General features: G+C 37.7%; 1 protein-coding gene across 3 annotated transcripts in view; it reads left to right on the forward strand.

Annotated features, from left to right (window-relative positions):
* FARSB (phenylalanyl-tRNA synthetase subunit beta) overlaps nt 1–23170 on the forward strand; it is a 41775-nt gene that overhangs the window by 198 nt on the left and 18407 nt on the right. For all 3 annotated transcript variants that reach the window (XM_087739367.1, XM_087739368.1, XM_087739369.1), the window contains exons 2-15: nt 1132–1187; nt 2353–2507; nt 3031–3103; nt 3584–3699; nt 4153–4303; nt 5560–5668; nt 8213–8283; nt 9717–9778; nt 9864–9915; nt 11487–11548; nt 11968–12175; nt 12601–12681; nt 15659–15751; nt 17904–18021. In XM_087739367.1, the coding sequence (XP_087595493.1) occupies nt 1132–1187; nt 2353–2507; nt 3031–3103; nt 3584–3699; nt 4153–4303; nt 5560–5668; nt 8213–8283; nt 9717–9778; nt 9864–9915; nt 11487–11548; nt 11968–12175; nt 12601–12681; nt 15659–15751; nt 17904–18021 (1407 nt within the window). The remainder of the gene's footprint in view (nt 1–1131; nt 1188–2352; nt 2508–3030; nt 3104–3583; nt 3700–4152; nt 4304–5559; nt 5669–8212; nt 8284–9716; nt 9779–9863; nt 9916–11486; nt 11549–11967; nt 12176–12600; nt 12682–15658; nt 15752–17903; nt 18022–23170) is intronic.

The following is a 23170-nucleotide window of genomic DNA, read 5'->3' on the forward strand; positions in this document are numbered from 1 at the left end:
GTGCAGCCGCCCGCAGCGCCTCCTGGCCCCGGTGTCCCGGGGATCCTCCGGTTGTGCTTCGGGAGGCGCCGGCGGCCCTGCCGGGAGGCTGCCTCCGGTCACCGCGGCTGCTGGGCTGCGATCGGCCGCGACGCCTTCCGCCGGCTGCCCGCCCCGGCCCGGGCAAACCCCTGACGGGCGCCGGAGCCGGGGCAGCCCGGCCGCCCAGCGACAGCACCCCTTCGCTCGTCGCTTCCCCCGCGTCCACGGGGCTGAACTGAGCCTCGGGGGAAGCCCGGGCGTCAGACCGCCAGTGGTGGCTGTAGCAGGGGCGCTGCCCGGCCGTCCGCTCTTCACAAGGCCACGGCATGCCAGACGAAGCCATGTGCTCTCCCCGGACCCTTCGGCCTCTTGCCCAGATACACGCTGTTTGACTCCAGATCCCTCAGGAGATCAGAACCATGCATTTCCAAATCGCGGTTTCTGGTTGGAGTTTCACTGTCTGTTTCAGGAACTGATTAAATCAAAAAGGAGAGGGCAGAGGTGGGAGCAGGCAAAGCAAACAATTAATACCGTGTTTTCATTCAGTCCTTCTTCCCCGGCTCTTTAGAAATGTGACTTAAGAACTGTTTGTTTCACTGAAAGAGCGTTTAAGGACATGCAGCAGTTTATCTAGCCCACACTGGAGTTGGTAGGCTCTTAATACACATGGGTGCAAATCTCCGTTTTCAGATCAGGGTTATATTACTCACACGTCATAACACAGTTGATGCAACCTCTGTATGACAAGCTGACTGATTAAAAAAGTAGCTGTTGGAAGAGGCTGTCCAATTACTCCCTCCTGTTTGCATTATCTGTTCAGGCCAGAGTTACTCTGACAAGCATGGCTGAGGAGCTGGCAGTGAAGCTGGGCTCCGAGGCTCAGAAGCCCTCACTGTGACTGTAAGAATAACATGTCAATAAATGCAATATGTACTAAAGAAACTGCTACTCAGATGCAAATATAAGCAAAATTCTTTAAATTACTTTCACCTTTTTTTTCAAAATAGCATTTGTTATCTTGTTTGAAAACATTCAAAACAAACACCAAAAAAATTACTTTAAAAGTCTGAGGTCTGTTTATTAATCAAAATTCACCTTCTTTCTTCAAAGCTGATGAAGAATTTAATGAGCTTTGCTTTGAGTTTGGTTTGGAGCTTGATGAAATTGTAAGTAATGTTTTTATTTGTTACTTTTTCAGTAGATGTAGTGTACAAACAGCATTTATATTTGGTAAGAGTTTGTACTGGATTATGTCCAGCATATTGTCTGGTACAGTGTGGGCCGATGCCCTCTAGCATGTACCAAGAAAATGTCTAGGCAAGGTTTGGAGGATACCATGCCCCAGCTATCCTCAAAAAGCAGTGTGGACAAGACTGGAAGGTCCCCTTGACCTATACAGTCTTTCAGCAGTACTGCAGCAGGCTTTTCATCCTGAAACATCCTCAAACATCTCCACACCACAGGGCAGAATATGTAACACATACCTTTAGCTTCTTGTTATAAAATACTGTTGTAATAGACTGTATTAACACAGGTGTTTTGAACCTGAAAAGAAAAACAGACATACAAAAATCACCATCTTGGAAGCAAGAGACCCCAAGAGGGCATACTGCTATACTTCGTGGAGGTCAGCAGTGTGTGCCGCTTGGTCTTCAGTCTCTGGCCCCATTTTATATAGCAGCATAAATATGGCCACAGACCATGTATTGACCGTATTTTACGAGATCTGTTTGGCTTTGTTTTGTATACATTCTTCTGTGCAATATCCACAAAAACGTATTTGTCCTGGACATTGTTACCTAAGTTGTGACTAATTTGTATTTAAAGTTTTGATTTAGATTCTGTACTTGTGAAAATTTGCTGGCCCTGTTAATTGTATCCATGTAAATCTTGTTCAAGTAGATCTGTTTTGGTTTTGCTTTTTAATTTGAATTAGTTAATCTTTTAATGATGTTTATCAGAAGACATCTGAACGTCATATGTTACGCCTTATTTCAGAATAGACTTGATACGACAAGTCCTTTGCTGATCTGTTGTGAAAAATACGGTCTTAGTTCTCTACTGGGATCTGCTAGCCTGGAAACTCTTGCTTCTATAATCTCTTTTTTTAAGATTCAAATTCTAATAGTGAATTTTTCTTCTGGTATACTGCATTACAATCTCTGAATCTGAGAAAGATTTAGATTTTACGTCATTTCTGGTATTTGCTGAATAAATCCAATTTACACCTTTAAACTTTTATTTAATACAATTTTTCCTATTATCTCACTATCATACTCCTGTCAACGTTAAGATATTTCAGGTTAAAAAGACATTTTTCCTTAATTTCAGACATCTGAGAAAGACATTATAAGTAAAGAAAAAGGTGAAGAAAAGGCAAAGGGTGCATCTGATACAGTTCTCTATAAAATCGATGTTCCTGCCAACCGTTATGATCTTCTTTGCCTTGAAGGGTTGGTCCGAGGGCTGCAGGTCTTTAAAGAAAGGTAATGCAGAGTTGTGAGATGTTTGTATCGTTTGTTATTTGTTTAAATACAATAGACAAGCTTGCCACTTGCTTGGATTTTGAGTACGATCTCATGTGTAGATCAGATTTGTCAGTTGTTCCTCTGGAGAGAATCTATCATATATTTTAAAAAGACTAGACTAGAACGTTACTGGGTTTTGGATCTGTTCTAAAAATTTTTCAACTGCTGTTCCATTTGAGACTTCTGCTCTGTAAAGAAATCCTGCAGAGGAACTTCCTTGTGATCCTCTGTAATAAATACCAAAACAAATTATTTGTTTCACTCTTCTGCTGTGACTTTATCTTCTTGAGTCCTTCCTTTCTCGTTCAGTAATGTTTACCATCCCATAAAAAACAAGTTTTAAACAGTTAGCTAATTTACATGCCAAGAAATGTTACTAAGAAAGTTTTCCACATATAATTGTTGCTACATTTCTAAAGTTTCCTGCATTTGGGGAACTTACTTTCTTTCAGTTATTGACTTATTTCTGGTTTTATTCTAGGATAAATCTCCCTAGGTACGAAAAGATAATACCAGCTCAGGGTGAAGGTCAGAAGCTGATTATCACTGAAGAGGTAAAAGTGTTTACTGCACCTTTGTAAATTTGTTCAGAGTTTCTGAACCAGCGAGATAGGTATCAGTGCCAATTTTATAAGAGCAGTGAGACTGGAAATCTTATTTGCAGAACAAGAGCTGAAGAACTTTAAATATTTCTGCTCATTGTGATTTATTTTTAGGGAAGGGGAGGAACAATAGACAAATTATTTTTGGTGAACCTAGTAACAGGTCAAGTCAAAGTTTCAGATGCTCACATTGCATTGACCGTCTGGGCCATTACACAGTATACTGGAAACCTCCTTGTCTCTACCAGACCTAGAGTGGGTTTGTTTGGGTTTTTTTCCCCTCTGGGATTCTCATGTCTTTCCATGAATTTTCCTTTTGATTACTGCTTTACAAAAGAGGATTTTATGAAGAAAAGTGCACATTTAATCAGTTTTAGTTTTGTATATTCTATGTACTTGAAATTTATAATGTCTTGCCGTTGTAAATTGCAGACTGTCCAAGTCCGTCCTCATGCTGTAGCTGCAGTCCTTCGTAATATAACTTTTACCAAGGAACGTTATGATAGTTTCATTGACCTCCAAGAAAAACTACACCAAAATATTTGCAGGTTAGTGCTTAAATTTAAAGTAGTGTATAGTGTCTATGTGTGTGATTTTATCACATGTTAAGACTGCACATCCCTATTGCAAAGAGACGTTATATTTATATTTATGCTAAGGAAAATCTTTTATAGTGGTTTTCTTGATCCTTCTCATTTCCTTGCCTGTTTCTGCCTGCTCTCAATATTTTTCAACACAAATAGCTGTTACAGCTCCTACAACAGCTGAGAAAGAAGCATTTTGCAACAGTCCCGTTGGATTTGCCTTTGACTGTTAGGTGTGTCATTAACATTTGTTAAAATGTTATTCATGGAAATAATTTCTAGGCTTCTCAAAATTGCCCTTCTACTTTTTCAGTAAGTTCTATGAATGCATAGGAGTATAGAGCATCATGAGATACTATCTCAAAGGAACTCCAAATATTGCTAGTAAAATCATTATTTTGCCTTCTTTCTTTCTAGGAGAAGAGCATTAGTAGCAATAGGTACCCATGACTTGGACACCATCTCTGGTCCATTTACTTATACAGCTAAAGCACCTTCTGAAATTAAATTCAGGCCCTTGAATCAATCACAGGAGTACACAGCTTCACAAATTATGGATCTGTATAGGGTAAGTGGGATTTTTCAGACTTGTTGCACTAAATTCAGGAAGACAAATTTCCAAGGCTTAACATCTCTCATATCCTTGTTATTAAGAGTTGTTCTTACAAATAAAACAGTTAATCTTCTGTAGCTTCAGCCAGTGAACATTCCACATTTTGTTTATTCATGAGAAATGCATGGTAGTAATTTATTTTTATTGTCCATGAAAGATACATCATGGTGTTTTGTGGCTAAGCGTAACTCTTAGAATAGTGGGTTTGATATTAACCCTCTGATTTATCAACACAAAGACTGCTTTTCGTGATGCTCTTAATAATACTGTAAAAGGGTTATATATTTATCTGTCTACACTAGTAAGATACTCAGTGTACAAAGCTGAGAAAAGCTTGGGGTAAATAATATCTGATTTTTTAATGTCACTTTAATTTGGCCGGTTTACTTGGGGAAGATGCTGAACTATTTACCCAACTACATATTAGGCAAGTGTAGCTGTATAAAAGGCTCAAGTTAAGTCTGGCACTGCTCTTGGCTCATCATCCTGATGAAACCAGGTAAATGCTAGGAAAAGATTCTATCAGGTCTCATTTTATGATGTTTATGTGGGCCGCTTTAAATGTCAGCATTTGAAAACCATACTATTATCACCGTCATTACAACATACAGCCCTGCTGGAGCACACATACTGGTCATAGAGATAAATAAATTCTCAAAGATCTCTGACTAAAGATGAGTAAGAGAACTAGGAAACAAGGGGTATCGGAGAGACTAAAAGTAAATTATGTTTTTGGTACAGCATATACCTATGTCATTGGAACAGATGTAAATTTTGAATCAAATTTAAGCATAAATGTGTCAGTATTCAGCAATTTATAATTAAAAGTATTGTAGTGCTAATTTTTGTAGAAGCTAATAACTTCTAAGGAAAGTTCCTGTAAACTAAGGATGTGTGCCCATGGGTTTGGCAATGAAAAGTCTGCTGTGGTGAGCAAGGGCATTGTTTGGACAGCATGGCCTGTGCATCTTTGAGAGAATCCTTAAAGAAATAATTTTTAACACTTCTGAAGAAAACCAAAAATCCAGTTCTCTCATTTCAAAGCTTTCCTGCTTCTGAGAGCAAACAGCTTTTGCTGGTGAAGTACCTAGCCCTAAGCCAAATCCTTCCTCCTTTCAAAATTCCCGTTAATCTCTCAGCAAAGGATTGTGACACTATGGAAGTTCGCAAGTGAGCTAATGTGAAATTTAGGTTGTGCTTTGTTTCTCCAGACTGACAGCCACCTTCGGCACTATTTACACCTCATTGAAAACAAGCCACTTTATCCTGTCATTTATGACAGCAACGGTGTTGTTCTATCCATGCCACCAATCATCAATGGTAAGATTACTTATGACTAGTTTATACTGTCGCTGCTATTTTGTGTGTGAGTCAGAGTGTCTAACAGAAACATTGATGTGTAATAAGGAGTATTCTGTTGCCTTAAAATTGTTTCACTTATAATTTCATGTAGTCTTCTTTCGTTCTTTCAGTTTGAATGCAGCCAAATTTTTTGCTCCCTCCTTAGGCTGCTAGTGTTCCTCTTTTCTCATCCTCATCAGGAGGATGTAAAAGTCCCACTGCAAACCTCTGCATTCAGCTTCTCATACCCTTCTAGAACTCAAGAAAAGTTCCTTGAGACAGGAACCTTTGTTAGAAAAGCATTTTGTTTGCATACATAAACATTGTTCATCAGACATTTAGCTAAAAGTAAACTGGTGAGTGTAACAGTCTGCTTTGTACTCTTATTTTATGTGGTCACAGTGGGGAACTTTTCACCTAGTCTTAAGTCCAGTGCATTTATCAGCAGTGCGAACCAGTTCTTGTGGATCCTTTTGCTATTACACAAGTGATTCCAGATGACTTTAATGGCTTAAAAAGAATAAATTGGTCTAGACGTTTTTGCATTGTTTCTAAACATGGAAACAATGGGGTTTCCTCTAACTGCAAAAGAAACCATGGGTAATTTTTGAGAGCTGTGTTTACTGAAGTGTAGTAAAGATAAGGGCTGGCGACCGGAAGATCACGTGCTGTACGGAAAGAGTTAAGGGTCGACCCTCCCTTGTCTCCGCCCCTTATAACATGACACGCCTACTGCTGGGGGTATAAAGCCCAGGTCGGCTGGAGATCTGGCGGGATAACCTTGATGTGTAGTGTTTGCTACACTGAAGCCAATTAATGACATGGCAAGAATTACTCCTTTAACAAAGATATTTCAGTATACCTATGTATTTAGGTCAAGAATCAGTAACCTTCACTACACTGACAGATAAAATCTGCAGTGGTAATCTCTTTGGATGTATTTTTCCTAATTGACCTTATCCACATCTTAAACAACTAACACAAATCTTCTTAAAAGGCAGCTCAAACTCTGCGGCAGGGACTGGTAAGAACACCTGTTCTGAATTGAAGGTGGTGTCAACCACTGTGTCTGATCCTTCTTTGTTAGGGTCATTCCAACTTTGGAGTGTTCCATGTATAAGCATTGCACATTGTTTACATTTTGTCAATGAAAAAGGTTGAGCTAAATTTAATACCTGTCTCTATTTTAAAGAACACTATTTGAGAGAAGCTTCCCGGTTAAAGGTACTTTTTAAACAGATAATGAAACGTAAACATCTGTATTAGTTTTTTGGATTATCTACAAGCACTTAAGTGAAAGGTTATATTTGCTTTGAAGTGAGTCCAGAAATGCTGACTATATTCCATCTGCAAAGAAGTACAGCACAGCGTCAAAGGGAAGGCAACACAAGATCCCTCAGTCTTAAGATCTTCAGTGCACCTAACTCTCCGTCTAGCTGTAACCTAGTTGCTCAAGTAGGAAACTAAAATGCAGAAGCTGAATGACTTACTCAGGGTCAAACAAAGGAAGCAAGAATGTCCACGTGTATCTAAGTGCTTCTTCGCTTTGCCTCCTGCGGGGTCCATCTGCATTAGTGAATGGTGCAATGAAAGGCAAGAAGGACAAAAAGGCATGATTTGGCACGATCCCATACAATTCTAGGATTGTGTATGTCCACGCTGCATGGTTACCAGCAATGAAATTCATTCAAGGTATGCACCTAAGAGGCAATACGACGCAGATTTCTCTACAGCTGCTTTAGATTGATTGTGGCTTACTAACAGAACCCCACTTTTATAAGGAACCAACTACTGGGGAACTTTGAATCCAATTTGCAAGAGAGACACTTTAGGTGATGCCCCTAAGTGTATGTTCTACCTTGCTTCTTCCAGATGAGAAACAGTTTTGAGTGCATCAGTGATGTGCTTCAGTGCACACCTCATGACTCCCAGTACAGACCCAAAGCACATTCCTGCCTAAGAGGAACCCATACTAGGACCTGAATCACTAATGTGGATAAATCCATAGTGTATCAGCAGACAGTGTCAAGCGATCTTGGTTATTTGCAGAAGTAGCTATGGATATTCATTAGTCTAAATCACTTTTTAAAACCCATTTAATTTATTCCTGTCCAAGGCTGCTTTCTTACGCGCATCATGCCTCAAATGCAAATACGTTACTAAAGCCGGGAAAGATGAGATGCTCTGGAAGTGCAGAACCGCTTTGCAACCGGCAGATGGCCACTATTCTGCTAGTTTGCTTTTTCAAATGGATACTGAGATACCTGTAGATTTGTGTGTTTTTCAATGTATAGCATAACCCGGTCAGCAAGTCTGGTCTGTCTTTTTCCTCTTTTTGATTCATAAATTTAAAAATAAAAAGAGCTGCTATTCTGGTAAGCATTGTGAACGTTGGTGCAGTAGACAGTGGCTTTTTAAGCTGCGCAAGTTGACAGTGATCCTTCTGAATCACAAAAGGAGTCAGTGTCATTGCAAGAAAAGTAATAACATTTCTTAACATGTTTTTGTCTTCACATGTTTTAGGAGATCATACAAAAATAAGTGTAAACACCAGAAATGTGTTTATTGAATGTACAGGCACAGATATTACAAAGGTAAATTAATCTTTCCTGTTTTTGATATGCTGTAATATCATTGTTTTCCCTTTATGTGATAGGGCTCCAATACAAAGACCTACAACAGCCAGGCATTTACTTTACGGAGCCAACCTCCCATTTCAAAAGGGCAGGATAAGTTGTAGGACCGTGTGGAATTCCCTCAACAGTTTTAGGCTTGCTCTATAGACAATGTTGTATTTTCATTGGATTTTGTTTTTACTGTGTCTTTACATTGACACTAAGTGTTCAGTTTGTACGAGAAAGTAATTTCAGTAAATTAGGGGCTTTTTTTGTTGTTGAGCACTTTTTCTAAATCTGAAAGACTTTGAAAAGAGTAAAATTCACTAAGACTGCCTATTTTGCCAGAATACTCTTTGAATCATTTTGTCTCCTACTTAAAATTTGGGCTGAGGGAAGGAAGACGACACTTTTTCTTCTCAGTTATCTTTTTCAAGCAGGGATGCTGTGCAAATAATTATCAAATCGAAGTTTTTCCATATGGAAATTCTGTAACTGAAAGCTGAAGCATGAAAGCCTAGCAGTTACAATTGCCTGTTCTTGAATATAGGTTGTGCATTCATTGATAGTTTCCCTAAAGTGTGTATCTTGACACTCAAGAGGAAGAATGCTTTTAACTTACCCTACTACACAAACATATGTTAACGACACAAATAAATTTGCATGTTGGGGAGCGGCTTCTAAGCAAACTAATAAATAACTGCTCCTTGCTACTGCTTGCCTTGATAGTAAAAGTAAAAATAGTGCTGTTCTGTTTATGTGAAGGAAACGATACTGTGAGGCATCAAAAAACAACCCTTGTAGATCGAGAAGTTGATCTGAATCTCATTCTGTTCTTTTATACTAATCTCTTAAAATATTAACTGTAAAACAAAAGGTTTTGCAGATGAGGTTATTTGATAATGTATTTCTAAACAATGCACAGTCTTCCAGGCCCTACATTCTCACTTGGAACTTCAGTGAAATGACTAATTAGACTAAAGGTTGGGAAGACCCAGTTCCAACTGGTAATAAAGACCCTGTGTATCTTCAGAACAGAGTTTAGCAAAGATACAGAATCGTAGAATTTATGGTTGGAAAAGACCTCTGAGATCATTGAGTCCAACCATTAACCTAACTGCCAGGTCACCTCTGAACCATATCTCTAAGCGCCACAAACGCTTCAGAACCTTGAAAATCAAAGATTTCAAGTTTTTCCATAAATGTCTTTGCAGCAGAAGAAAAACATTTTTTTAAATTCAATCTAGTATTCTAGACTGCTAGGATTTGGTTGTTAAGTTATTAAATACAATAGAATGAAGAGAGCGTAAGACAAGATTTGTTTCCCCGTTTTTGTTAACATACTTTGTCTACTTCAACACAAGTAGATGACAGATTTCAATGTGATTATTATTTTTATTTTTATTTTGTAGGCAAAAATTGTTCTTGATATTATAGTCACGATGTTTAGTGAATATTGTGAGAAGCCATTCAGGTGAGTATAAATCTCCAGGCAGAGGGACATTACATTTGGGGCATGTGTTAAAAAAAAATTACTTCTGTTTTTCTGTCTCTCTCAGTGTTGAAGCAGCAGAAGTAGTTTATCCTAATGGGAAGACCCACATCTGTCCGGTAAGCATAGTGATACGATATCTCAGTATCCTTGGAGAAAGGATTTTATTTACACAAAGTCTGGTAAGAGTCTTTTTCTGCAGAGGCAGTATGTACTGGTTCTGAGGTATAGTGTAAAACCTCAGCTTGGCACTATCTATATATTAGTGAGTCAGGGCCTTCTCTAGCCCCATGAAAAATAACTCTAGCTCCAGCTTCCCCTTATCTAGCAAACTTATCCTGAAGTTCCACTAATTTATGATAAGGCTAAAAATATAGTCTCACTGACATAGCCTGATACTCCAAAAGGAAGGGTAGGGCTTAAAGTTATGAGTGGGAACCTCTGGTGTGGTTTAGAGTTCATGTGATACAAACTTTTTCAGGAACAAGTAAAGATTGCAACCAAAGGTCATAATCTGTGTCTAAAACCTTTAAAACCTATGTGTTCCAAATCAGGAAAAATGAATGCAGGAAGAGGTCCTTCAGGCTTAAACCAGTGGACAACTGAAATCAGCCTCAGCATAACTCACTTATCAGATCTGGAAGCTTTAATGCCCTTCAGTTAAAATAACCTTGTAACACTGGATTTTTCGGTCTTTCATTTTATAGACTCCAACTATATAAAGGTCTGTAAGGCAGGATGTTGACTTCCAGTCCAGGTTTGCCTGCATTCAGAGTCCCAGGCAGGCCTCTTTGCAGTAATGGAGTCTTACTTTTTTGTTGTCTTAATAAGTGTAAAGATAGCAATTCCTCCTGTTTCCTGAAAGTAACTGAAGACAAACAGAGATCTGGTTGAGTTCATAAAATCAGATGCATCAAGCAAGTACAAACTGTTTAGAGGGAAAGAAACTTATTTTTACTGAGAGTTTTTCTAGTGATATTTTAGCTTTTTCTTTTAGCAATGTCAGCTTTAATCAACAGAGGAAAGACCTAGAATCCTGAAGAGATATCCAACAAAACAGAAATCTCTGCAGTAACCGAAGTAGCTTCCCCAGATAAAACAGAGCAAAAAATCCCCCAAGTTTTAGATGCTAAGGTTTTTAAGGATTTGTATATGTAGAATTTTAGAAACACCTAAGTAAATACATACAAAATAACTTTCTTAAATATGTTGCAAACTTTGTAAGTAAAATACCAGTTGATATTTCCATGCCAAGACGGAAATAGAAAGTTTTCTTTCCTTTTCCTCCTAAAAGTCATTTGATCTGTACTAGACCATGAGATCTCATGCATGACCATTCACTGCTTTAGGGCTTTGACTTAGGATGAACTGGTGACTAGAAACTTTCAGAAACTCCATTACTTGCATATATCAGAAATTATCGGAAGTTTCAATAACAGGGATTTCATGCTGCATTCAACCTTCTAGCTTAACCGAGAACAGCTTTTGCATCACGTACTATAGTATCTTTTCAGGAGTCCTGTTACCCTAGAATATTAAGTTTAGCCTAATATTCCACAGTTGTCTTCCGTGGATGTCATTTTAGTGTCATAATTAGAAGAAGCTAGATCACTAAGATGTCAAAATTGAATCCTCTTAGGTAGAAATGGCAGACATTGTGTACACTGAAAAGTTTTGTCTTTCTTTTTAGGAACTGGCTTACCGAAAAGAGAAGGTGAAACCTGAGCTCATTAACAAGAAAATAGGAATCAGGTGTGTTACTGCAAATGAAAACATAGTTTTTACTCATAAACATTAATCATGAAAAAGTTACTAGAAAACATTGATTATTGCATTGTTTTAAGAATGTTTACTGTGATTATTTTTTTTAATTTATCAAAAATTCAGGGGTTATCTTGGGTAATTAGATCAACTCTGTAAGACTTCTTCCCCTGTTTACAGTGAATGATTCTTTATGGCCTTACACAACTGTTCTGAAGTGAAGAAAAATGACTGTCTCAAGAGTCAGAATCTGAGCTGGTTCTGATGGAATGCTAAATCTATGTACAGTCCATAAAGCACTTCAAGATTCTTCAGAATATAAGGCAATGCAGCAGAAACATTGATTACTTTAAAAAGCCAGTCGGTACAGTGCAAGATCCATAAATTACTACTCTCTTGTTTTGTTTCAGTGAAACTCCATCAAGCCTTGCAAAGCTGCTGACTAGGATGTGTTTGAAGTCACACGTCATAGGGAATGGGAACAATATAGAGATTGAAATCCCTCCTACCAGAGCGGACATTATCCATGCATGTGATATCGTAGAAGATGCAGCAATAGCTTATGGTTATAACAACATTCAGATGACTATTCCGAAAACGTACACCATAGCTAATCAAGTAAGATTGCCCCTTCAAATAAATGCTCTGTTGTCAGTAAATGACTAGTGCATGCCAGAAGGGCTTTGGGGAAAACAGAACCTAGGAATTAAATATTTTGACATGCTTTGCCTTGAGAAGTATTTACCATGGATAGGATACAAAACAGATGCCCCACTGATCTGAGTAAGTCCAAGACCGGTGGTTGCTGGTACTTGAAAAAAGACAGCGTTTAAGTAGGGAGCCCATATTAAATCTCTAATTGGGAGATTCATTTCCTCAGGCAAGCCTAAAGGCAGATGGCTGACGCTTTCAAAAATTTTAAGCACACAAGCATAGTACCTCCCTAGTGAATTCACCATAATATAACAGGCAGAATCACCTCAGGAAAGAACAGAAAAATGTTTTTACGTGGAAGTTGAAAACTGTTTTTTGTTTCATTTTAGCTCCCCCTCAATAAGCTCACAGAACTCCTGAGACTGGACTTGGCAGCTGCTGGATTCACTGAAGCACTCACTTTTGCCCTGGTATATTATATTGATTTCATATTCTTCTCAGTTGTGTGTCGGAACAGCTATGCAGGCAAAACTGCAGAGGATGGTCTGAGGATATGTTGTTGTATAAATGTACCAGTATTATCCGTTACTGTTCTGGCAGGTGATTGTTTGCTAGTGCTTTGGAATTATAGTATAATATTTTATGAGTTTGTAGGTCAGAGAAATTGAATGAGTCACTGTTAATGTGGCACACAGTTCTAAGTATAGAGGCGAAAATAGCTGCTGAAGTAAGTACTGTTTTTAGTTTAACTTGATAGGATGAAATTGTAAGACAGCAAGTCTCTCTCGGGACTTTGATCAGCAGATGTGAAATTCATCATAGTTTGATAATCTGGAAAATAAACATAAAAAATTTAGTACTTTCTGGTGGATATTACTACAGTTTAGAGATCACCTTGTTTCTATTTGTCTCTTTTTAGTATTGTCACTTGCCCATTAGATGTCACTTGCATTAGATGTCACTTGCATTAGATACCAAGCTGACATGTAGTTAATTCAGTCAGCAAAGAGTTTATTTTAAGAATACTTGTAAAAAAGTTATAATGCACACTAAGGGGACACAAATTCCTCTGTAAATTTCACCACAGGTGCCTTTTTTTTGCATGGAAGAACAAATAAAAATATAGTAATTGTTGTTACCACTGGTTGCAGGTATTATTCATATGATTTGTTACAGCCATGCAAGTAGTCTTTTACCAAGAATTAGGACTCTGCAGCAGCATGTACCACTCCAGTACTAACAGCTGGCATAACTTCTAATGCTGAAATTTTGCGGCAGGATTGTTTTGTTGAAATTAAATGTTCGGTAGGAAACACCATCTTTGTCATGGCCACTTGTTCATACCCCTTTGCCATAGCTGTGAACTGGATCAGAGAACCTGATCTGCTATTAAAGAAAAAAGTTAAGTACACCCTCATGCCCTCCAAATGTATATGGTAACTGTTCATATGTGGAGATTGGCATAGTCAGCTATTGAAAATACACTATACATTTTAGAAAATCCTTTCTCTTGCAAGACCTGCTCAAAGCCTTTGCCTTAAACTGCAATTTGTGGACATTTTAGCATATGAGAAGCTAACATCACATATTCTATTAAAACCTCTGTGGAATTTCTCAGCCTTTTCCTGTACTTAAAACTTAGTAGATGGCCAGAAGTATACATCCCTGAAAGTACACAACCTTTTAAGGTTATCTGATCACAGATTATTTTTTGCTAACTTACTCAAAGATTTTAAGATACAGTGATGCAGGCTCCTGAAACACTTCTACGCATTTGAAAAGTTCAGGTATTGCAACCAAAGCTGGTAATCCAAATGGATTCAATAAAATTTTAACACCTTCAGATTTCATGGAGCTTCAAAAGCAAAATTGGGATTAATTCTAAAGTCTGAAACATATATATTCCAGTTTTAATATTTTGTTATTAACTCATTTAAGTAACCAGGACAATAACTAGTATTACTTCCTGCAGTGCTAGTATTTGCCAAAGATATTCAGACTACTTGTGGTAGTACTGTGTTGGGGAAATAATATGTATAACATGGTCAAGCTTTTATAGATTTTCCATATTAATTAACAAATATAATTCCATTTTTTCAGCACTGAAAGGTAATATGCTTAAAAACATTGAATGTATTACATCACTACAACTGAGGACCTTTATGAACTGCAACGCAGAATTTTTTTAAGATCATGCAGTTTATCATGTTATCACATTACATATTTGTATTTCTGTTGTGGCATGATGGAACCCAGTCTGCTGTGTCACCAACACTTTATTAAAACACCAATGTGAGGCCTATGACTACGACAAATATCATTTATGCTACAGCATTCTGTAGCCCAGTGTTACATGACAAACACTGCTTATGTATTTGTGCATACGATCTGTTTCTTGGTTTGAGCCCCAAATTATACTTGTACACAATAACATTGCTTTCTGTTGAGGCACTCCAACTTAGCCAAAACGCATTTAGTTACATCACAGTAACATACTGTAGTTTAGATACACATCTGAAAACTGTTTAACACAGTTTTCTCCTCCTAAGGTCAGCATTCATTTAAGATTTTATTTTTTTGTATTCAATAATCCACTTTTTCAGATGGCATCATCTGCTCATTTTCCTCGCATTTGGTCTATCAACACACTTTTCGGAGTGCTGCCAGTGCAAAGAGAACACTTCTGGGAGACTCCAGTATAATAGCAAATCCTCAATTACATGCCTAGTCTGCTATTGGTTTCTTCAATACATTAATAAAGCTATAAATTCTGAAAATCTGTAGGGTGGATCTTATCAGTAGCATCTGTTGCTGTATGTTCACAGACATCATCTGAGCCTGATAAAGTGCATGTGTATTGCTTTACTGACCAGCTTAAAAATACACCTTGAGAATAAGGGGTATAAAAATAACTCCAACTCAAAAAAATGAAAACAACAACGAACTATGAGAATCCTATGCAGCTATGAAAATTGAAGGCTTGGCCATATGACCCGTTTTTTCATAGACAGTACTTTACTTTCTGTAAGTAGCCCCCAAGGGATTGGTTTCTTTGTGAGAAAGCTCGGGTACCATTCCCTTTACAAGTGCTATTTTCAGAATAAAATACTTTACCCACTGCAAGTCAGGGGGCAGAATCTGAGCCTCTGTTTTTAAAACAGATGACAACAATCCATGACAAAAGCCTAAACAAACACGTGCTTTTTTTTTAACTAGCTTTATTTTGGTTAGTAATTAACGTTTGTAGTTAAACCAGTTTGCCTACTTCGTCTTAAGACTGGGGCTTAATTTTTATTATGAGTGAGTGTTGCACATGAGAGCATATATTATGGAGCCTCAGAGCAACTGCTACAATTGCATTGTTCATTCTTGATATCAGATTTCATCATTGGCTTACTGTCTGTTTTAACTACTTGACCTTGGTGGTTTTTTATCTCTTGCTCTCAGTGTTCTCAAGAAGACATTGCAGATAAACTTGGCATGGATATCTCTGCAACAAAAGCAGTGCGCATAGCAAACCCCAAAACTGCAGAATTTCAGGTGAGATAATTCAGGTCAAGTTCTGAGAGTGACATTGTCACAGATTCTATATTTAAAGAGGAAAGAAAGGAACCAACAGGAAATAAAATCTATAAACTATAGACCTACTTTTCCTGCATTAAAGAGGATGTGCATGTTTATGTGCTAAACTTGCTAGCAGTCATTTTCTGTTACTCCTTCACTGAGAAATACCTTATTCGGTGTGAAGTACTATTAGCTTTTCAATAAAGTAAAACACCACACTCTCTATGATAGCATGTGGTAAAATTGATCTGTCTTATTACAGAAAATCCCAGATGATTGATCAACTCCCGCATTCAGAAAAGCCACTCAATATAAATGGAACTACTAGACCTGGCAATCTCTAAACTTCCTGAGCTCTGGATAGGAAATGATTTTTCAAAATTATTAACCATTATTACTCTTTTTTTTTTTTATTCTGTATTGCTCTAAATATTTTAATACCCATTTCTAGATCATTTGAACTTTGCTAGACCAGAGTGAGAACTCTCCGTACAGTATTCTCAACAATTCTGAAAATACCTAAAAGTGTACCCATAGTTTTTCTATTTCTTTTAAAGTGTTTTTTTAAAAAGATGCTTTCTTTAGTTTATAGGGAAGGTAAATTTAGAGGCTTTTTTTGTTTCTAACCTAAGAAATACAAAGGTAAACACTCTTTAGAAAGGTTTAGAAAAGTTTCAGCAGTTTGTGGGTATTAATGTTTTGTGATTTGTGTTTTTTTTTGCCTCAAGATCATCTTCAGTAAGTCTGATTTCTCCGAGTCTCTAAAATACCTTTTGAGATCTTATCTCTAATACTAAAAGAAGCCTTCTGCTGCTCTGAGATTCAGGAACAGAATTTTTCGGTACCTTCATATATTTTCTGTTCTATTTAGTACCACAAATAAGCAGTCATGCAAGACACACTTGTAACCTGTTTAGACTATTATCACCTGTTAATATATATCATTTGGCATGGTGATTAAAACAGAGCAATATAGAATGTAGGACAAAAACAATACTGACTGTGAACAAAAAGAGAAAAAGTGGCAGCCCTTCTAGCCAGGTACAATTTCAGATTCCTGTTCTTCAAAGACTGCAGGCCTTTGCAGTAGCAATGCAGCTAAGCAGTTACGTTATTGGCTGAATATTCCTTGTGGCAAAAATAGCCTCGATCTTTAAAAATCTCTAGGCCTTCCTGAAAACTGGGAAGGATTACTCTTTGTGATGCACTATAAACTTTCAGCTTTAGATGTTAACTGTAATAGGATTCTCAGGGTGGCTTTTCCCCCATCCTCTATCCTCTGCGAGCAAGACAACAGCAGGGTATGCCAGGGACCCTCTTCCAGCTGAGTGTGCAGCTAGAACTCTTCATTGGTTAGGAAAAGTAGGATAAATAGACAGCAACGCTCCATGCCCAATGATAAGAAGTAACTATGGCTGAGCACATGGTAACTTTTTACCTGCAGTCAAGCAGCAGACGGTCACTCACATCTCTTTTCCATTAGATTTTTTTGAATCAGACTCTTCCAGTTTGAAAAAAAAAATAAAATGGTGCACTTCCAGGAAGTATTTGAATCAAGAACACAGGAAATATGTGTGAATGTATCTGTAAACACTAATATGATTGCCTCCTGCCTTGGTTCTTTGCATACGTTTTCTATGTATTTCAGGTTGTCCACAACTGCAATCTGAATATATCCATTTCTGTTACTCAGGTTCTGCCTGTATCATTGATTGATATCAGGAGGTGTCAAGATAATATTTCAGATAGCATTTAGTATTTCCAAAATAATACTTAGTATTTTCCTTTTGCATGAGTGAGATTAAGTTTATGGGAATTTTTTTGCACTTCTTTCTGTATTGTTTGTTTTTCTACCCTGCGCTGCAGCTCAAGCATCTGTGAAATGATAACCTATTCTTAGCTCACATAATGTTCTTTCAGAAAATGCAGCATAAAGAACGTGCAGAGAATGTACATTTTCAGGTTTCATAATTCTAAAACAAAGATGCTCAAACATAAGAGATTAGTGCGGTATTTGCACCCGACTACTTTTAAACTCTTGTTACAAGTGAGCAAAAAAAAAATTAAGAAATCTAACTAGCTGTTTTGGAAGGTATTTCCACTTGCAGCAACCATGTTTGTCCTGCAGGTGGCACGTACAACCCTCCTTCCTGGGCTGCTGAAAACCATTGCGGCTAACCGAAAGATGCCCTTGCCTCTGAAACTCTTTGAGATTTCTGACATTGTAGTAAAAGATCCTAATACAGGTAAGAGAAGGTTCCTCAAAATCTTTGATAATGGAAATATATGTTTCCAAAATAAATGGTAATAGTAAGTAAATCTGTATTTCTTTAGAAATATAATACTGGGTTTTAATTTGTGTGCGAGAGGTAAGAGATCGCCATAACAGGCTAGATTTTAGAGTGGCTAGAGATAAGATTTTCAGAAGTGCAAGTGGGTACCTTGTAAAAATTTTTAGGCATCAAAATATCAATTAAAATCTGTCAAGAATATTGCAAGATGCCAAGGATAAATGCAAGACAATTTTGCACCAAAAAAGAACCTGCTCTAAATTGCTTCTGTTGATACACCCATTTTTACTTGCTCTTAAACTAGTGCTCCTTTGCATTCTTATCAGGGCTGTAACTCATGAGAGAAACTCCCTGCTGGCAATGTTTTCAAGTGGCACAAACCTTGGAGAGTAGTAAATATCGAAGGCATGCTGCTATTACAGTACTAGAATGTGTTTAAACTGCTGCAGTCTCAAAGGCGTGCAGTGCTGTGCCAAGTGAAAAGCAGTACGTCTCGAGCCTGGGAACAGCAGGTTGTACTTGCAGACTGATTCTATTCCTGAGAGCTGTAACTCAGGAGAAAATATTGGGGTCAGTGTGTCTCAGCATGATTCCCTTTTCCATCTTTCCATCCTCTTTAAATAGGATTGCTTGTATTTGTTCTCCAAAATTATCTTCTGGAAAACTGACAACCAATATGAAGAATTAGATTTGTAGCACAGATCGGGGTAAAGAATGGAGCAAGTCTGTGTATAAAAATGTATAAATAAATAAAAAGCTCAACAGTATAAAATTTCCTTTCTCATCTATAAAAAGATTTTCCTTATCTTTCCACTTCATCCAACTATGCTAAAAAAGCGCGGCTGCCTTTGAATTCTGTAACCTTAATTGTTTTACGTGAAACAGCCAAAGCAGCTAGTTCAAAAGTTCCAGTCAAGTCCCTCCTGTGCGATGGGGCCTCTTTGCGCTGACTTCACTGTATAGGGTCAAAATTTCAGATTCTTTTTTATCTGAAAAAAATGTATCCAAGTAAAATGAACTGTAAAAATGTTTTTTTTTTTTTAAATGATAAAAATTTGTCTAAAATTTACAGATTTGTTTCTTTGTACATGGTATATTAGGAGAAACGGAGTTCACAAGCTACAACTTTTGGGAGGAATTGCTTGTACACTGAGTTACAACTCTGAAGTTTTGCCTCTCAGTGAAGAAGGCTGACGTTACTTTAAATTCAGCAGCAGAAATGGTTCTGTTGTTTCATTATCTGGTTTCAGATTTTAGTGGTTGTGTTTAAGGTACCTAGGATCTGCAAAACAAAGGTTTATATAAGGCGTAAACAAAATGGCAAGTAAATTGCTTTGGTGATGAATTTAATTTGTAGATTACTTTTTTTTTTTTTTTTTTTAAGAAAAAATAGCCTTGCCAAGCAAAATAAGCAGTTTTAGCAAACCATGTAGACTTTTTTTTTTTTTTATTATTAAATACAGACAGTTTGGTGGTGCAGCTCATTCCTTGTTGGGCATGGAGTTAGCTAGAATGCAAAAAACGCGGTACAGATGACAGAACAGCATCAGCATTCTTCAGAACCAAGACTGGGGCTATTTATCTTGGAATAAAGCTTTATAAAATTTATAAAATATTTTGGCTTTATAAAATTTGCAGGTTAATTTGATTACTTTTATTTCATGTGTGTTAGTTGTAGCTCTTGAAAGCTTTCATTTATGTGGATGGCTGCTTAACCGTTTTATAAAGACTGATTTTGCAGTGTACTTCATTTTGATGGGAATCATTGTAACAGATGAAAGATAAAGACTTCTGAGGCAGCAGCTTTGTACCCGGTGCTCTTGGGCAGCCCTCTCATGGGTTGAGCACTTGCAGACTGTGAACAGTATCTGAAATTGTTTTTTAATGTTGTGTTTAGAATAACTACTGTCTTTCCCAAATTTACTTCCAAAATTAAACTTGCCTAATAAACAGTTTAAAAGGGGAGGGGAGAAAGAAATAACTGGTAACTCTGCAAACACTGAAAAATGTAGGGTTGTCCCCTCACATATGGAATGAGATTTCCTGCAGAAGGCTTATGTCATCAGACTGACTAATTTAATTTTATTATTTCATGATTTCGGCATGCAGAATTTCCAATTAATAATTTAAAAAGTATGGGTCAAAAGAGTACTGACATTAACTGTATTTGAAATGGCATCGTGTAGTCATTCGTGTGTGAATGAACCTACCTCTTTTAAACACACTGGCTTTTAATAAAATACCTTCTGACACAGAACCCATGCTTACCAAGGTGAACTGAACATAGTTCTCTTCAGACATATCTGGCAGAAAGGTTTGACGTACTAAATTAGCAAAACGTGTGCCAGATTTAATATAACTAAATGGAACCAAATCTGAGTAGAAATGTTTCTTCTCAAGGCAGGAGGAAATGTGCTGATTTTGAATATGTTACACAGCATTTGCATGGTTAGCTTGTAACACTAGATAGTCACTTCTGGTAGGATACTTACACTAGTGCTGCATATAAATCGTCACCTTACACCACGAGTCCTAACAGAGAATACCCTTTCTCTCCCTTACCCCAACAAAAGAAATTAATCCATCAGAAAATCACCTCTGACCAGTGATCTTGGAGAATCTGGCAACCTTATGGTAGCACACAGTTAGCATAATTTACATCATTTGTGATTACAGCTGCTGCCATATTTTGAAGCATTTTTCCAAACTGTCTGGAAATGTTAGTTATATGCAGAAAATAGTCTGGGATTTTTGTGAGGCTATGAGACAAGTTTAAATGAGCAGGTGCCCCCTTTCAGATCACCCAGTCATTTTTCTGAAGCATCTCTAATTTGGAAGGGGGCAGCATACAACATCGCTTTATCTTCCTCTGCACTCTTTTGGCTCACATAGTCCTAACCAGCTGCCCATCCTTTGGATTGTTTTTCAGCAGCATCCCCAGGAAGTGCTTTGAAGTCTCAGAAATATATATATATATAATTTAGGTTGACATACTTGGCAGGCTCATTGAAAAAATAGAATTGTTTCATGGCACGACACAAGAGATCTCTTAAGTGAGTTATAAAGAACCGAAGCATTTCTAACATCCGCCAGCTTTTGCATACAGTTCCTAATACCATATTTTTTCTTCCTATCGCCTGTTGTGAATGAACTTCTTGTGTTGTGATATAACTCTGTAAAGGAGTAAGCTTTATAACACAGTTTTTCGAAACACTTGAAAATGTATCCTTTCCTCTACCAAGGATTTCTACAGTTGGCTTGAAAACATGAGGTATAAAAATAGTTGTGTATGTTTATTTCTCATGCGTTAGTTAAGAATAGTGATCTGAAGACACCGTTGACTATCTGAATAATAATGAAGTGAAATTCAGATAGTTGTCACAAATTCTGCCAGCATAATGAATCACAGACAAAAAGAAAACCATTCTACTGCACATCGAGCCCAAAGAACATGCTGTCTTAGGAACAAATAAAAACTTCGGGAAGGGGAAAACACTTTCTTCTTTTCCGTTGCCGAGTACAACATGAAAATAGATTATCCACCATTCATGACTGTGTATTACTAATTGGTATCTTAGAAGATCTTGGAAACAGAGATACATAATGAGGGGACTGAACAGCCAGCATACTCAGACCAGAAATCAGATGTCACATTTATTGGTATTTTCTCTGTAGCCTTTACTTTTCTGTGTTGCCATTTTAACTTCAGGATTGGATTCTTCAGCATTATTTAATACTGCAAATTATTGTAATGACAGGAAAAAGTTCCTGAGTGACAAAATACAGACTTACTGCCACAGTAAGTTCAGCTTTCAGTGACTGTCGAGAAAACTTGCAGCTGTCTTGACAGACTGCTGCTCTAGAAGTTTTGAATAACTTTTGGCTCAAAAAGGCTGTGCTTTCATCCTTTGTGTAAGCTCTTGCTCCTGTATTTTGCAGTCCTTTTTAATCCTTGTATTTCTGGCCACTTGATAAACATTTTCCTGTTTAGTTTTTGATAGATTTTTTTGTTCTAAATGGTTAGTTGGACCAAATAAGCAAGATGTAAATTTAATTTAAAAAAAAAGTCTAATTTCTTATGCGGTAGATATTAACAGTTCAGGGAACACCCAATGAGCACTACAGTTCCTGCTTGTATTCAATCTTATTGTACATCAAGCACAAAGATTGGCTCTGGCGGGTCAGACCAAAGGCTCGTTGAGCCCAATAACCTGTCTGTAACACTAGCTAGAAGTGTTTCCCAAGGGAAAAGCATGAGAGCAGGCAAGCATATGTAATACTTCTGGAGTGCTCCCCTGTTCTTTGGCCATGAGTAGCTCAGGGACTCCCTGACTCAAACGTGGTTCTTTGTCTCTAGTAACAAATAGATTTATCTCCTATGAGCTTCCCCTGCCTCCTTAGAGCCATGTAAACTTCCAGCATCCACTAAATCCCGTGGGGAAGAAGTTTCACTGCTTAACTCTATGCTGCCTGAAGAACCCACTCCTTTCCTTGTTTTGAGCTTCGCTCCTGTTTATTTTTATGTCCCCTATTTCTTGTATTGAATGCAGCAGCAAACAATTGATGCCTGTAGAAAAGAACCATCTCTTGAAGCCTGAGGCGCTTGGTTGTGATACTTAGGTCCAGAACTACGTGGAAGTACAATCCAGACTGTAGGTGCAGCTGTAACTGCCATGAAGTCGCTAACCGTATAGGGATCTGTAACCACCCTCTTTCTCTGGGCAGCATGCAGTGCAGTGCCTTTTTTCTGGGAACACTAAGGCCAGCTGAGATGTTTCATGACCAGAGTTCCTGACAAATGCCCACTGTGCACACAATTTGACTGTATGAAGAACAATTCGCCCTGGCATATGCTGGATTTCATGTACATTTCTTTTGGGTAATTTCCGGGAAGGAAATATGAAAGCCCTACACATGCAACCTTATGTCACACGATGCTGCCCTCCCTGAACTTGCAGACCAGGGAGAGTTGTTCTTTTTAATCCTTCATTCCTAGTTCCTTTGCTACTGAAGAAGTTCTTATTCCCTCTTTCCCCTCAAACATTACAAGTATTAATAGATCTGATTTCCTTTTTTTTTTTTGGAAGGTAATTCAGTTGCTGTC

The sequence above is a fragment of the Nipponia nippon genome, unplaced genomic scaffold (assembly GCF_047370975.1).
Source record: "Nipponia nippon isolate SJK-2023a ecotype South Korea unplaced genomic scaffold, ASM4737097v1 scaffold_7, whole genome shotgun sequence".
NCBI classification, from domain to species: Eukaryota; Metazoa; Chordata; class Aves; order Pelecaniformes; family Threskiornithidae; genus Nipponia; species Nipponia nippon.